Below are 16,944 nucleotides of genomic sequence, written 5' to 3'. Positions count from 1 at the left end.
CAACTTGATTCTCGCGCGGACAAAAAGCGGGGACGTGCGGCGGTCCGCGTTTCTCGATTCGTCGCGGCGCGAGCCGTGGCCTGCAAGCTAAAACGAGCCTAATCCGCAAAACAAACCGATCGTGGTCCGCGACGGGCAGTTCGGGGCCCCTGTTCCACGGGCCCGCGAACAACCGTACGCGACGAAAGGGCCGATTCGTCGAAGGGGCCCGCTCCGGACGACGAGCGGCGACTACCGCAAATGACTTTATTTATACCGTCGCCCCTTATTAGGCACTCCCTTGAGCCGTGGCCGTGTAAGGTTGTCGGAAGGTAATTTCGCCGGTATCGGGGGCTTCTTTTGTCGGACTCGGCTTTTTGCACCGGCCCCCACGTCCACCGGTCTGAAATTACTACCGACCAGAGGCGTGCAAGTTTTTCGAGAGCTAGCGTTACGTGAACACGCCGCGCCCTGTGCAACACTCGGCATGTGTCGTTGTTGCTTGTTGTGTTACTTGGCTGGTTGCGTTTCGTTGGAAAAGTACCTCGTAATGGAGATCGGTTCTTCTGCACGTTCCTATGGGGTTGCAGCTGGATGGACGTTTGGTGGATTCTAAGGATGTCGCAGAGTGCGGAGGTTTGATACTGTGGTGAAGATTGAGGAGCTGGTCGTAATTTTATCTACAAAGTTCGTGCACAGTTAGAAACGAGGAACAAACGGATTTAGGGAATCTTATGTGACGCGTGTATAGGTCAAGATGATGTGTCAGAGATGTTATGAATTTTTGATCGTTTGTCAAACCTTGTAGCAGCATTTTGTTACTTGATAAGCTGTTAATTGGTAAGATTCTTCTGAATTGATGGGAAGACCTTTGACGTTAGTGCGAAACAGTGATAAGTCTGCTGATTCCTCTCGATTCCATCGTACCGAGTGCTGCTCCTAATTAATAATTCATTGTTTGTTTCTACGCTTTCAATGGATAATTTGTATTATTCACTTTTATTAAAATTACAAAGAAGTATACAGATTCTAAGTATACAAAAATTACAATAACATTAAGTAGAAGAGGTTCTTCTTGAGACGGTATGTACAACAGAATATATTTATATGCATTATTATATTATATTATATTATGTATATTATATATATATATATAGATCAAATATCTATGCGTACACATGTGGTATGTATAAAAGAGTAGTTTCATTTTGGACGTAGAAAAAGGACGAGTTAGTTAGTTTCGTGCGATAATACAAGGTACGAGCTTCGTTCGTTCGTCTTCGTTTACGAAACGATCACCGACGTATGTATATTTTATTTCATTTGGTTAACACGCGCAGTTTTACGACACTGAAAGGAAATAAAAAAGAAAGAAGAAGTCAGACACATAGAAAGTATTATCGTTAATGATACACCTGTCCTCCGCTTAATACATCCGCTTACGCTATCTATTGAGCTAAAGAAAGTAAAAATCAAGTTAAATGCACGTGCGGCTGCGTTATGCAACACGTTCTGCTCGCTCTTCCTCGAGTCTGGTTTAGCGACGTTGCCGCGGCTTCGTCACAATCAACACATAATTAACGAACATTTCATTCGCATTTCACGCGTTCAAAATTCCATTGATTCTTTTTTATCCCATTTTGATTCGTCCGATACATCTCGAGCACATTTGGTAAGGAATGATTGACATTAACAGGTAGTACAATCAAGGAGATTGCAGATTGGCTGAATTTACAATTAAAATTTTCCTTCTTCATTTAAAGGATTAATCAAATTGTTGAAATGTTCATTGGTAAAATTGCGATTGTTATCGTCACAAGTTCCTGCGTACAAGCTACGTTCTATAGAATTTTTTTTTAAAAATACAGTTTGTACTCATAGTCAGATGTTGGAAAAGTATGAATCGCAATGAATTTGCTACGCCCCGACGTACGAATTTGTAAACTGACGAAGCCGGGCAACATGACAGGACCCGCCAGAAAATAGACTAAACAAACAAACAATAACAACAATTAATAATAATGTCCGCCTCCGCGGCGATCGGCGCCGTTCGCACGACTTATGACACTGTATTGAGTCACGCGTCGATTCGCGTGCAGCGTTTACCGAGGACCGTAAAACGCTTATGGAAAATTCGATTATGACATCGAGAAGTATCTTTTTTATTCGTATTCACAATTCAAATAATCTCGTTATTCGTCGTAAGGAAAAATAAAATTATATTATATTTTTAAAAATCTTGCTATAAATCTATTTTAAAGAGCATCATATTCAAAAGTTTGCAAATGTCCAGTGACTTATGAACGAGATTACATATATTATTCATACAAATAAGTACATGTAAAAAAATATATATAAATATATCGCCAATTAGACTGCAGATGTTCATGCAGTTATGGGAAATTTAAAATATCCAAGGTAAAATAACAATAAATTGTATAAAGATCAGCAAACTACCGATAGTAAATAAATAGCATTATCGAAGATATCTCTCGAAGATAATCAAATTTCCGAAACGACATGATCGAGTACTCGGCGACCAGTTAAAAAAAGAAAAAGTATAAGAAACGAGGATAAAAAAAATGAAAACGGCAGTGGGAAAGGCGAGGGACAATTTCCCTCGCTACCCTTCCCAATCATTGGTTGTATTTTGGCACGGGAATGAGTAACCAGCGCGTCTCTTTGAATCTGACATTCGCGTTTGATCGAACTTGATATCTTTTTCTCAAATCCCGCCGACGGCAAAGAGAGCGCCTTCTGAAACGTTTCTACGTATCTAAAATCTTTGAACGAATACATAAATAAATAGAGGAAAGCGTTGCTTATAAATTTACCTTCTTCTTGGTCAAGTTTCTTTTTAATCACTTTGGTTTATCACCAAGATCGTTATTTTATTGTTAACAATATAAATATATTTATGTGTGCTTTTTTGAGACGCTTCCCCTTCAATAAATATCGTATTAATTTAATAAAATAGACGATTAAAGCTTCCGAAACGAAACGATTAAGGATATGTTCCTAATTTGTTTGCATCGATTAAACTAAAACAACTTGTTCGATTTTGACCTTTGTTTTAACGTACTTAAGCTTCGACGTTTTTCGACATAGTTGCGTCGTTGAAGAAATTTGTTTCACGTTTTATCTGTTCGATTCGCGAACTTGTGGAGGCTACCGTCCAGCGGTCACATCCACAACCTCCCGTCGACCGGATTTCCTTTATTACTTGTACGATCTTCGGTGTCTAGAGGGAGTCGAAGTTCGACTCTCGATCGCTGGTCTGCAAGAATCGTTCTTTATGATTAGGACCATTTCCTAAATTAAATATAGCAAAGATGGTACGTTTATACGATTACTTTTTGACTAATTGCATTATACTGCAGCAACTATAGCAGAAACTGCGGAAAGTTTAAAATGAATATCTTTACGTCTTTCAATCAATACAAAAATGAAATAAAACATTTCTAATCAAAATAAAATTGTTGCCCCTGAACAAAACTTATCTGTAAAAATCTATATCAATTGACCGCAAATTAATTAATATTTGGCAGATATTTTTTTTATGCTGGTAGATATGATAACTACACAAACACTGAACTGTTAACAAAGGCAACGTAGAAATTCTAAGTGGAGCTCGAATTTCACTCGTAACTCACCTTGTCCGGGCTATAAAGAGGCGGATGCTGCGCCGGAAGTCTCAGCGTGCTTCCCAGATCCCTCTCGGCCATTGTGTGCCCCTCGCTGGCACTGTCTCTAGTGTCTCTGGCATCCTTAACGCTGTTTCTTCTGGCATCGGCGACTTTCGTAGGCGGCTGGATCGTCGTTTCACCGCAAGATCTGGCGAGAGTCGAGCCAGCCTCGCCTAAATCAAGCCTCAACAACTTCGTCGGTGCTTGGATGGTCGTCTCGCCACAGGAACGCGCCAACGTCGAGCACAGATCGCCCTGGAGATCCCCGGTTCGCAGCACTTTCGTCGCTGTTTCAACCGTGGTCTCGCCACAGGAGCGAGCTAACGTCGAGTCGGCGTCCATTTGTCGAGTTACCGTTGCGGACACCTAACGTATAAAATAATCAGATTTTTATTTAAGAATTATACGAATATATACATTTCATGAATAGCTATGAACTATTTTGTAACTAGTAGATACATTTTGTACTAGTAGAACATTTTGTAACTAGTAGATTTTGAAACTTTGTTCGATTGATAATTTTATAAGTAGTTTCGGAATTGATTATATCGTAAGTAAGCTTTCACACTTTCTAAATTACAGCTACTTTATATTTGTAGCGTCGCCCCCCCCCGCGTTATATTGTACTGTTTTTTATTTCTCAATATCAACTTCAAGATCGTAAGTTGTAAAGTATGAAATTTTCAACGAGTCATTGCATTCCGAGAAAGATACGTTTATATACGTTAAAGAATGAAAATTATATATGAAAAAGAAAATTATTCATTACAAAACCATATATAAAATGAAATATGTAACATATAAAATAAAAAGCATTTGTTGAAGGAAAGAGATGAATCATTTTTTTCAGACATTAATTGATGTTAACTTCCTGAAGGAAGATTCACAGTTAAATAATAATTAATAACAGAACACACCTGAAAACCAGCGCTAACAAGGGCGCCACTCGGTGCAGCCGGCGTTCTGACGATCTGCACATCAGAATCCTTGCAATCTTTCACGCTGGATACGCTCTGCTTCCTGTTTCCGGTGTTATGCGTGCCGTTTTCGAGGTAATTGAGCAGCTTGTGCTCTTCTGTCGAGAACGTGCTCATACCGGATTTGTAATTCTGCGGAGACTGGGGTGCGGATCGATATTTGGCGCGCGGGATCATCACTGTCAACGAACGATCTCGTTGTTCGTCGTTCATTGCCACTATAGCAATTCGATAATACAAAATTAAAATGTCTTAATATTATATAAAGATGGTCTTCGTTCATTTATTATCATTGACAAAATGTACTGTAATATAACAACAAAAGTTTCCACTGTTTTAATGTGTCTTTACCCAACGATTTTTTAACATAATACTCTAACTTCTTTCTCTTTAAATATTCTTAAATAATTAAACATTTTTTCTCCTTCTCTAATTCTTAGATATCATAACTCACAATTTCTTTTTTCTTGAAACGTCTTAAATAATTTCTAAATAAGTTCTCCGACAACTCTAAATTTCCTCTCCGTTAAAGATTCTTGTGTTCCTTGGAATAAATAAATTCCGAATATAATATTTCGAAAAAGAATATTCCGAATCTTCGATCAATTGGCAATCAAATTTTCATGAACTCAACATAATCTTTAAAACAAAAAGCCTACCTGATGCAGGTACCATGGTAGCTTTTCTTGGTGGATGTCTGGGTTTGGCACTGATCTTTCGAGCCGGCCTCTTTGTCGGTGGCAAGGGTGCGATCATCTGTGGGGGTGGTGGGAGAACGTGCGGCACGTGGTGTGGAATAGCCAAGTCTGTCACACTACCCTCGCTACTGGTGTCCCCGCCCGTTCCAGGAATCATAGCCCTTCTGTCGCCAGTTCTTCGTTTCCGACTCGGCTGACGGAAACATGCCATACCGACACAAACCGCCAGAAGGCCCAGTAATATTGCACCCGTTGTAACAAGAGCTATCAGGAGCACTGCAACCAGATTTACGATTAAGTGTTGCATCGGAAAACTTCGTGAAATATATACAAATGATTTCCACGCTACTTTTTAAGTCGAGAAATAATTGCAATTAGATAATGTATAATTTCATAATGTAAAGATAAGATATAGATTACTATTTCATTATCATATTAACGTTCATCTCTTCCTTATGTCAATTCGATACCTTACTATCGATGTTAACTGTTTTATTATTTCTTTAAAATAATTTTTATTTGTGGAGATCGTTTTTAATCTGCATGATTTTATGATTAATGTGTTACGAAAAATCTTATGGTTTAATGTATGGACACTTTTTCTAGTTTCCCTATATTTTAGATTCGAGTAAGCAAATTTACCTTTCAGATTAACTTGACACCGCTGACCACTGTGCCAGGGGAAGCACTCGCAAACCTCTTGACCATTGGTGTTCGTAACGCAGTGTCCTTTGTTGTTACAACTAGGGCAACCTAAGGGCGCTTGAGAGCAGAATCTTCCAGGATACGCGGGGTTTTCAGACAAATCTGCCCAACCCTCTTTACAAGAACACTGATAAGAGCCTCGCAGATTGAAACAGGCTGCGTTTGGCGAGCAATCGTGATGTGGTCCTCCTTCTTCTGTCGCGCATTCGTCGAAATCAATGGCCTCAATCTGGAATAAAATGTGCTTTCTTTATTTACGAAAATTTCAGGTCTCCTCCTCGATTGATAATTTTTTTGCTTAGAAAAACGAAACTTACGACGTCAAGATTTTTCAAGGCATAAACCTCAGTGCCTCCTAAGCTATAATTACTTCCAATAAGATACTTTCGAAGAACTTCTTTTAGTCTGGTTTCATTAGCGTTGTCGCTGAGCTGAACGTGGAACTCCACTTTCGTTGGGTCAGGCGAGAAACCAGCTATCTTCAATCCTCTGTAGACATCTCTGAGATCACTCTGCATAAGAGTTCTATCTAGGGCGTCTTTAGTAGGACCTAACAGTTTTCTGAAAGCTGTCGACGTTGAATCGTTCATGCTGGCTTCGTATATTACTGGTTCGTGTCCAATACGGTCCAAGCCAACTCGTAACGTGTAAGTGTAAGTGGCTATAATTACATATTAAAAGAGCATAAAAATAAAGAAACAATTGTCAAATATTTTCTAGAAATGCTAGTAATATTTTCAAATCCTGTAGCAGTGATTTTATCAATACATTTTTCAAATTCTCCAATATCAGCTATACGACTTAATTTAATTAATTTAACTTAATAAATTCAAATGTAATAACTCACGCTTGCAAGGTCGATCAGGGAACATTCTAGCGAAGCCCGGACGACAAACGCATCGCATTTCACCTCCAACTTCTGCGCATATTTCAGACCTAGACGCTCTACATTCTGGTGTACACTGATTGACAATAGGTTGAAGCGATACCACGGGTGCTCCAAGAACTCCACCAGCCAGTACTCTATGAACTTCGTTTCCAGTTGGATCTTGTTCGTCTCTCGAAATATCACCGTATTCAGCCTCAACCTGAGAAAAATTAATACTTTTGTAATATGACTTTATATAATTTTCCTAATGTAATCATTAAATACAAATTAAATGGATTACATAATACATTGCGAAATAATTAAAATGTATTTCTTACATTTACCTCTTCAGCACCAGGTGCCGGTGGCTTCTGATCGCTCATCACCACAAAGATGGAATCATTGTCGACCACGTTTTCGTAGGATGATGGTATTCTAGTCACCACCGATTGCAAGATCGTTGATGTGACCGTGGATATTACACTGGTTGGACGCAATAATGTTTCCGTTACTGTTTCCACAGTGGTCGATGTCAATGTGTGGGTGAGCAGTAATGTTCGAGTTGTAGGTGGTGAACCCAATACAGATGTTTCCGTTCTCGTTACTGTTGACGTCTGGAATCGTGTCACCTGTGTGATAAACGATTGTAACGCTAACTGAAGCACAGTAACTTCTCTTATAATTTTTCTTCTCTTTTTATTGTAGACAGATGAAATAGACAAGACTAATTTTCGAGAAATCCACTGATCTCTCGTGTGATATTGATTTTTATTAATTCAAAATTGATACTGTAGCTATTAATAGCTGTCTATCTACCTTTTATAACTTTTTCCAGAAATTCATATATTTGTAAATCGAGAACAAATTTGTAGTATAACGTTTGTCTTTCTCTAAAGCTTTCTACCTCTTTTCCTGTTTCTAATATTTCAACACAGACACGACACGTATCTCCAAAATTAAATTACTATAGTATCAAGTACGCTATATAGATATAACAAATAAATTAAACAGTAAACTGAAAACAACTATGAACGATCATTTTCCCTGAGTATCTATAACGACTCGTGTTCTTTAACAAACATACAAAATAAATGTAAATTACCCTCTATCACAGTTCAAAGTATCAAAATTTGATCCAACTCACCTCTTTAGGCTTCATACGCGTGGTCGTCGTTGTCCTATTAGCAGCCTCGCGTGTCACGTTGCTAACATCCTTCGTCATCTTGATCACCGACTCGTTTCTCCTGTCAATATTTCCGGACAACGTACTCGTTACCTTCGTTATCGAACTGTCGACCCTGGTCACCACGCTAGGCAATTCCTTCGATGTGGTTTCGTTCTTTCGTTTGCGTTCTGTCGCCGACGAAACGACCACCTTTGAAGCTTCGTTTTTCGTCATTGTAGGTCGTGACTCTTTCTTCTGACTCGTGCTGACCACGTGGTGAGTCAAACTTTCCGTAGCTTCCACCTTTGTCGATGGTAGAACGTTATCGTGACTGGATTCCAAAAATACTGGATGCTCCGGACGTTTTACAGGGTTTCGAGGAATATCGAAGTTATGAGATCGAGTTGGTTCCACATCTCTGGTTGTCGAGGATCTGCTTGGTTGAATATGATCTACTTGCAATGGTCTTAGCTTCGTTGGGATTACCAGGTTCGTCGTTAGCATTGGTGTTGGTTGTACCGATATTCTACGAGATTTCATCGCAATCAGTGGTAAATTGGAGGATGCACAAACGTTCAAAAGCTTAGAACTAGCAAGTATCCTATAGAACTTAACAGAACTCAATATCGACTATCCAAAACCTCATGGGACCCAAAAGTTTGAAAGAAGGTTGTCTTAAAATTTTGCCATCGTAGAAAATTTATTGAAACAAAGAAAATTAAAATGTTTACAAAGGAATTTAGAATAATAAATCCGATTTTGAATAATGTGGCGATATTTGAGCGGAAAACACGTTGAAAACTTAACTATGTTAAATTTGATCAATAATTAGATTTGAAAATGTACACATATAAATTTTCAATGGAAATTAACAATAAAATACAAAAATACCTAGATACAGGTCTCGTGTCAAATGGTCGCACGGTATAAATGCTAACGTGCTCCGTCATCCTGGTTTCCACTGGCCTAAGAATCTCAGGCACGTCTACCACCACTGGAAGATCGACAGTGCCGTGTATGATCGGTATCTTTGATTCGATATCCTGAACCACTGGTATGTGGGATGTTGCGACGGCTGTCGCGATTTGAATCGACCCAGACACCGCGACCGCTGGCCTCACCGTGGCAATTTCAAGTGGTTTGGTAGTTTGAGTTACTGGTGGTGGAGGTACCATATCCTACAAAGTATAAAATTTACAACAAATCCTCAGAAATAACAAAAAGATAAAAAAAGAAAAAAGACAAATAAGAAGAGAAAAAGCTATTAAATTCAGAATATTGTTTTTCAGATCATTTATTTATAACTCTAATCGTCATCATAGCCTTGAGATTTGGACGATTTTTGATCTGCAATTCCTAGTCGAAAAGAACCGAGTTAGTAAGACTCAAAAGTTTCAAAAACCCAATAATGAACTGTTTAAACTTTACCTGAGACAGCAATTCCACTATGAAAGGCCTAGCAAGAGAAGGTCTTGGACTGGGAGGCACCATGCTAACGCTAGGTAAAGGTGCAACAGAAGACTCCTTCAGTGGAATATATTTAGGCGGAGGTTTCAACCCAGATTCGTTGACATTTGCAAACGGGAATCTATCTTCCGTGGGACCACTGGTCGTCGTAATATCAACTGGTGGAGGTGATAATCCAACTACATCCCTCGAAGTTATAGGTGGTGGTTTCAAATCCTCTTCTTCATTCTTATTCGATTGATTCAACCCAATAACAGGTCTCAATGGCGGAGGCATCATGTCCCTAGAAGGCACGCTCATTCCTTCCATACTACTCAACATATCGCCAGTAGACGTCTCAATAGGTCTAACTCTAATTTTGCTCTCGTGATTCATAGAATCATCCTTATTCGCGTCTGAAGCCGCGAAATTCGTCTGATAAGAACCATCTACCTTTTCCACGTTCTTCTTCTTATCGTTAGAACTGCTCGTGATTAACATACTTGGTGGTCGCTCAGTTTGCGTCTTGCTATCAACTTCTTCGCCTATAGCCTCTACAGGCATGGAGAACCTAATATTGGGCCTAGTTTCACCTTTGTTAGCTGTTGAGATAGTAATTGGTCCAGGTACTTGAGGCTTAGGCTTGGTGATAATATGAGGATACTCTGGATGAATTCTGGTTCCTGAATACTCCTGTTGATTCACCACAGGACGATTCTTCTCCAAACTTACTTTAACGCTCTCAGTGCTCGTCTGAGGATACTGATCTTCCATTTTCTGAGAAATAGAACTGTTTCTAAAATGATTCTTCATAATTTCACCCTTGTTAATTAGAATCTCTTGTCTATCAGGTCTTTGGTCTCTAATCTTCATTCCCCCATCCCAATTAAGATCCATGAAACCTCCTAACTGGAAGTGACTCTGATTCAATTTACCTGCATGACTCAAACTGTTATTTACAAATGGTTCCAGGCTTCCTGGCTTGCCTTCGTTGGACTGTTTCACTTGATCCGGTCTAACTTCTGAAGTTTGACTTACAATTTCTGGTCCAGGGTATAGTACAGGCCTGGTTTCCACTTTGTTCATTATAGATGGTCGAGGATATGGTCTCTTAGGTTTATTTGATTCAGGGACAAATTGAGGAATGATCGCTGGTGGTTTTAAATCTATGGTATCGTCGTGTTCACGACTTGGTAGAGTCGATGTCTGTTCGTTTTGATTTTGATTCTTGTGGCTAATTGGAGATATTTTGCTTCCATAATATGTCGATGGTACACCTTGTACTATGTCGTATTCAGGCTTGTTCTCTTTCCATTTGTAACCATAATTCGATTCTTCGTGGCCAGTGTACACGCCAAACGGTTTTCCTTGAACTACTGGTGTTTCATGAAGCTTAGTATTGTAATAATTAGGGCCGTATGGTACTTGAGATTGTGTATTCATTTCATTTTTATGAGAAAATGGAGAGCCTGGACTTATCCAAAATGGTTTTTCTTTCTGATCTTGTTGGGAATCAATTTCTCCAGTTGGTTTTCCAATCACTGTATTACCAGAGGCTACATTTCCGTAAGGATTTTTTATATTGGATGTTACATTGTTATTTTGATTAACGAAAGACGTGCCTTTTTCGGTTTCATTGTATTTTTGCACCTCTTTGACTCGATTGTGATAGTTTATGGGTTCTGAGGCACCAACTTCTGAATCTAACGTTTTCTCTGTTTGCGTACCGCCATGCCAGATTTCTGCTGCTTTATTATCTTGATTAGGTGGAACCTGATCGAAGTTTTGAACTTGCGTATTTGTTGTAACTGGTCTGTTATCTTGCTTTATTTTAGGATTCGAAGGATTGTGATATTCTACTGCTCCCGTGGGCACGTGTTCTTCTGTCCTTTCAGTTTGAGGTCTCAGTTGTTCTATGTTTGGTCTCTTCTCAGGGTAGAAGTGAGGCGGTCTGTCTTGGAGATCAATCTGTTGGAAGAATGGAAGAATTGTAAAATTGAGTGCCTCTGTACAACCTATTTAATGTTTACCCAAGATCGATGTTAATACAAATAACATATTTAAAAATAGGAGAAATAAAACTAAAAAATACCAAAATATCGAAATAGCTATGTATGGAAGTATCAAAATATTGAAATGATCAAGACACTGAAATTTCGAAATATTAAAATATTGTTCTTCAATATCTCAATATCCAAATATTAGATATCCAAATGAAGAAATATTCTAATATCTAAGTACCCAAATGTCTAAGTGTCTAAGTAAAAATCACACAAAATTCATTTACGTGAGGACGAGATCCGAACGAAGGCTGTCTCTCAGTTGCCACGTCCTTCATCGTATCTCCAGGCGTCGGAGTGGTCATCCTCGGTGGTTCATGGTGAATTTGAGGATTACTGACTGGCCGATGAGGAAGCACAAATGTATTCTGTGTCTTTGTCGGAGGCCTCTGAGGTCCGCTGTAAACTGGTTTCCTAATACCCGGCCTTTCCGGGTAAATCGGCCTATCCAAAGGACGACTAGTCGTCGATCTCAACGGTGGACGTGGTCTCAACCTGTTATTCATCAGAATTCGCGGTGGTTTCTTGTCCGCCTTCCAATTGGAATTCAAGACGATCTCGTTCCCCGAGTCTGGCTTAGGCAATAAGATATATCGATGGGAATTGTCCGATGAACTCGACATTTCTGTTCTTCTAGGTGGAGTTCCGGATTCTACAGGTTTTGGAATTTTTGGAAATTGTCCGCGTGACGGTATATGATTGTTGGAATGCACGTGAGGATGAATAGGAGGATAAGGAACGCTTTGTGGACGAACGTTTATAGTTTCTGGTCTGTGATGGACCAGGATCTCAGTGTGTACGTGACCTTGGCCGCCGAGGACACCAGAATGGTCAGGGTGTTTAATCAAATGTACGTCTGATGGCATCTTTTCTGGTCTGTTTAAAGGAGCTTCTAGTTTGTCTTGCGGTCTTTCATAATCGAAACGACCTGGCGATAAGGGGATGGTTGCTGGACGATTAGAAGGGTGTTTTTCTGGTAACCCCTTGAAACTGTGAGGTGGCGATGGTGGAACCATATAATCTGCTGGATCCTTTCCGTTGGAATATTGAGGCAGGTCCTCCACCTGAATACAATTAATGCTTCTGAATTAAATTTCGAACTAGTTGAATAAAATTTGTATTTTGTTAAAGAATTATTCAATTAAGCACTTCAATATGAAATTTAAAGCGGAGGAGTAGAAAAAGTAAACACTATGTTGTAAGTGGCTTACTCTTTGGATTCCAACAAATCCCAAACCAACTTCTGATTCAGGATATGGTGATGGATCGTCGAAGTATTGTCCACTGATGTGTGGCTCGCTGGTGTCACCGAATATCAGTGCTTGAGTACCACCTTGAGGAATCACCACGTTAGCCACCTGACTAGGTTGAATATTTACTAATAAAGGTTGTCCTGTTGATCTGTCGATGACGTGTGGTACTTGATGAACTATGGGTTCCGCCGGTGTCGGTTTGGATTCCGAAGATTGAATGACAACAGGAGCATCAGGGAGCAAAGGATCTTTCTGAGCCCACGGTAATCGTTTCTGATCTTCAGATGGAACGGCGGGCCAAGGTTTCTCTATTGGAGATATTGCTGAGTCGATTTTCTGGAATGTTTGTAATAATGCAAAATTTTAAAGCACTGATATCGTTCATAGCTATATTAAACCACAATTTATAATTATATCATGGAAGTTAACTGAAAAGTTAAGTATCGAAGAATATTTTTTAAACTTCCTTTATATCAATATTCACAAAGCTCCAATATTTATTTACCTGAAACTTCGAACTTCTCTAACATTTTATATTATCAAAACCATATTTGATCTAAAATAATTCTTTTATTATCCCGAAAAGAGAAACCTTATAAAATGGCTCACGTATCACACTAAAAATTCCAAAATCGAGGAACTGAGAGATCCATATGTACCTGATCAAATTGTGGATGTAGTGGAGGGAGCTTTAAAGGATCCTTAGCACTCCACGGTCGCCTAGATTTCTCAGGACTCCATTCCGGCTCCTTAGGATTTGAATTTGGATTTGCATACTGTTCCACGTTAGGTCTATTAGGTGGCTTTAACAAAGGATCATTCTCCAGTACATCTTGCTTCGAAACTATTCTCTTTGGCGGAGACGCCTGAACTGGAAGTAGTTTCTGAGGTTGTTTCGATATCAATGTAGGATTCGCATCGACAGGCATGGAAACCGGAATTTTCAAATGTTCTTCGTAAATCTGATGCGCAGGATATATCTGTATTTGTGGACCTTTGTGGGCTTGAAGAATCTGCTGAGACTGAGCATCGTCTCGATCGTTCTCCACGACTTCGAGAACAGGATGAACTGGAATGTTAGGGACTGGTAGCGGCGGCGGTTTCATTCCAATGTGTTCTTCGTCCTCTAAGAACGTTTGAGGTGGTCTGGGTGCCATTTTCCCTGGTTTTCCTATGATTACGTCGCTGTTCGCAGTGATTACTTCGCCCGGGGAAATTGGAATTCCATCTGCCAGGCTGGATGCAACTTTGTGACGGATTTCAGCGATGTAATTGTGGTTAAGGTTCGCTAGATGTGTACCTTGAAGAGGATGTTGTGATCATTAATGTATTTATTAGCCTATTAGCCCATTATCTGATAACTGTATAATCAAGTGGTTGATACTTTTTTGAAAATTAGATAAGAAAGTTGTTAATTCATTCCTTTTTATTACTAAACATTTTTATATTATTAAACAATCGGAAAATATTTTTTTGTGAAAACTAACGTCATTTTTATTGAACTACTACCATTTTACCGCATGCTCTATTTAATATCTATCCTTAGAAATATTACCATAAGCGTTTTCTTTGAATAATCTGAACTGTTATGAATGCAGAAGTTTTGTGGTATAAAAATTGTAAGCATTTTAATAGACTCACACTTGTTTGCAAATTTCACGTTATTAACAAAGTCTAACCATAGTAAACATTTTTACAAAAGTAATTACCTATATTTTGACTCTCAGCTGCTTCGATGTCTCCATCAGCGAACTCAGCGACTGGTATATAAATGGGCGATCTTTGCGTGGTCACTTCCTGTGTTTCCGCCTGTGGCATCGAATCATTTCTTCGCGTAGCTGTCGTCTTTCCTTGTAGTAAACCAGCCATGGCCGTAATCACTGGCCCTAGAGCCGACAAACTATTGATTCCCAAAGACCCTAGGCTTAGAAGATTGCTCACTTGAAGATCGCTCGTGTTCTGACTCGCAGGCTTTTTGTTCTGTCCAGACTCTGCAGAAACTGTTACGTTGTTCTCCTACAAATAGATCAATAGAGTTATTTTATAATAAATTTAATAATTTAAAAATAATATAAAATTTAAAAAACTTTTTTAATTTCGAAAATTCGTATTTCAAATATTCATCATAAATTATTCATCTATTAATTACTTGATTAATCTGTTCAACTGGCTTCAAACTTGGCTCATTAGCAGCTGGAGAAGATTCAGTAGATACGAAGCTGGCGGAAATCGATTCATTGTTCTGGATCTCAACCGAGGAGGTCGCTTCCTGGAAACCAGTGCTCGAAGTAGGATCGATCTGGTCCTCCTCGTCGAAGAATATGATCGTTGATCCAGTGACCACGTTCTTCACCGGATCTGAATGATGAGCAGTTGTTAACAAAGCGTTCATATAGCCAGCGTCTAGCAAACTTGGTGCTATCGATTCTGTCACTACGTTCTCCACGATGTGCGACCTCGAAGAGACTGTTGTTGAAGTTTCTCCATCTGGTCCAGCCTGAAATTGAACACAGATTTTCAAAGTCAATTCCTAGACCACAATAGTACATATGACTATTTGCATAAATCGTTTCGCATCTAAACATCAATCAACGTTTATTAACATTACCAATACGATGGCGAATTAAAAATCCTTTAACTCAATAATTTTCTATATTCATATTTCTAATATTTTCTATCATTTCATCTGATCCATAAATAAGTAGGTTTTAAAGATTGAAAACCGAATATCAAGCATACCGTATGTGTATTCTATATAGATATAAAAATTCATAAATTATATTTCAGTCGTTGAAACAAAAATTATTATCTTCTATAATTGAATTAATTCTATCAGGAATTTACGATTTTTCCTAATAGATTCACTAATGAATTTACCTGAAGCAAGGTTGTGAAGTATGTAAACGTGGTCAGATACGTCTTTGTCGCAAAAATTTGAATAGGTTCTGGAGTAGGATTCACCGTGGCTGTCTTCGTGGTCTTCTTGGCAGGTGCTTTCTCCAACACAACGTCAGTTGATGTCGCTACGTTCGTACGCACCACGGTGCTACCTTTCTCCAGGAAGGTATTATAATAAGTGTAGGTAATGTAGTATGTTTTCATGAGGTCTGTCATGCTTTCCTCTGTACTGTCTAGCGCCGTTAACGTGGTCGTGACGCTGGTTGGACGAGGAGGCGGTGCAGACTCTGTTACTATGAGCTGAAAGGAATATTAACATTCATTATTCACTGTTGCTAAAACACAGTTATTCCGCAATTACTTTACGAAAATCATAAAACGAAACGTCATAAGGATTTTTATTAAGGGAAAGACAAAATGTCATATTATTTATTATTAATTCAAATGAATACAAAAATTTCCCCTTTCCCTACAATCATTAATAATACCTAGGTAAGAATATCTTACTCGTCAAAAGAACCTAATGCTACAGTGTTCACTAATCTGTTAAATAAATTATATTTGCATCTGCTCTAATTGCTCGATATTTCATTCGCATTTCAAAGCATACTTATTGAAATACACAAAAATTAAAACGTGGCAATTACAAGTAGATCGTTAAATGGACGAGCTACATGTGTCAGTAGTATTAAATATATTAAAAATCCTACGTACTCGTCGAATGAGTTCTTTGTAAAATCTTTGTAAAGCCGTCTATCATTTTCCACGAACCTGAGTAATTGTATCGCTGGTGGTTTCTATTCTGGTACGTCCATCCTCCATGAAAGTCTTTTCCAGCATCCTGGTGCTGAGATACGTGTTCGTTTCCGGTCGAGGCGCTTCTGATGGTTCAAGGATCATGTCTAAATAATGTTGCGGCGCAGTGACCGTGTTCGTGATTACTTTCGTGCTGCTTTCCAACGCGTCATTTATATTAGAATGATCGGTGTTTAATGTTAAGTAGGTATAGGTGGTTTTGAAGACTTCTGTGCGTAATGTTGGGGATGCTTCTAATGTTACCGCGGCAGTTTCAGATCCCGGCTTCCTGTGACGTTCTTCGGTCGCTGTGTTCGCTATCACCTGCAGGAATTTATTAGTGATACGAGTGATTATTCTGTTTTATCGATTGTTTCAATGTGTATAAGCTGGCATGGAAATGAAACGTAAATG

The 16,944-nt window shown here is 39.0% G+C and overlaps 1 protein-coding gene across 1 annotated transcript in view; it reads right to left on the bottom strand.

Moving 5' to 3' along the window:
• Positions 1-977: 977 nt before the first annotated feature.
• Positions 978-16,944, bottom strand: part of LOC117210777 — a 42,583-nt gene continuing 26,616 nt past the window's right edge. The window contains exons 6-23 of the mRNA XM_033454104.1: positions 16,507-16,854; positions 15,715-16,035; positions 14,987-15,334; positions 14,547-14,853; positions 13,497-14,137; positions 12,796-13,173; positions 11,812-12,648; positions 9,507-11,492; positions 8,970-9,256; positions 8,058-8,604; positions 7,258-7,542; positions 6,893-7,133; positions 6,363-6,706; positions 5,983-6,274; positions 5,302-5,616; positions 4,583-4,860; positions 3,633-4,031; positions 978-3,256 (exon numbers count right to left, since the gene is read on the bottom strand). Of these exons, the coding sequence (XP_033309995.1) occupies positions 3,221-3,256; positions 3,633-4,031; positions 4,583-4,860; positions 5,302-5,616; positions 5,983-6,274; positions 6,363-6,706; positions 6,893-7,133; positions 7,258-7,542; positions 8,058-8,604; positions 8,970-9,256; positions 9,507-11,492; positions 11,812-12,648; positions 12,796-13,173; positions 13,497-14,137; positions 14,547-14,853; positions 14,987-15,334; positions 15,715-16,035; positions 16,507-16,854 (8,190 nt within the window). The 3' untranslated portion in view covers positions 978-3,220. The remainder of the gene's footprint in view (positions 3,257-3,632; positions 4,032-4,582; positions 4,861-5,301; positions 5,617-5,982; positions 6,275-6,362; positions 6,707-6,892; positions 7,134-7,257; positions 7,543-8,057; positions 8,605-8,969; positions 9,257-9,506; positions 11,493-11,811; positions 12,649-12,795; positions 13,174-13,496; positions 14,138-14,546; positions 14,854-14,986; positions 15,335-15,714; positions 16,036-16,506; positions 16,855-16,944) is intronic.

This window comes from Bombus bifarius, unplaced genomic scaffold (assembly GCF_011952205.1).
Source record: "Bombus bifarius isolate JDL3187 unplaced genomic scaffold, Bbif_JDL3187 scf7180000008212, whole genome shotgun sequence".
NCBI lineage: Eukaryota > Metazoa > Arthropoda > Insecta > Hymenoptera > Apidae > Bombus > Bombus bifarius.
Note: the sequence above shows the minus strand (reverse complement) of the source record. Positions and strands in the feature narration are given on the sequence as shown.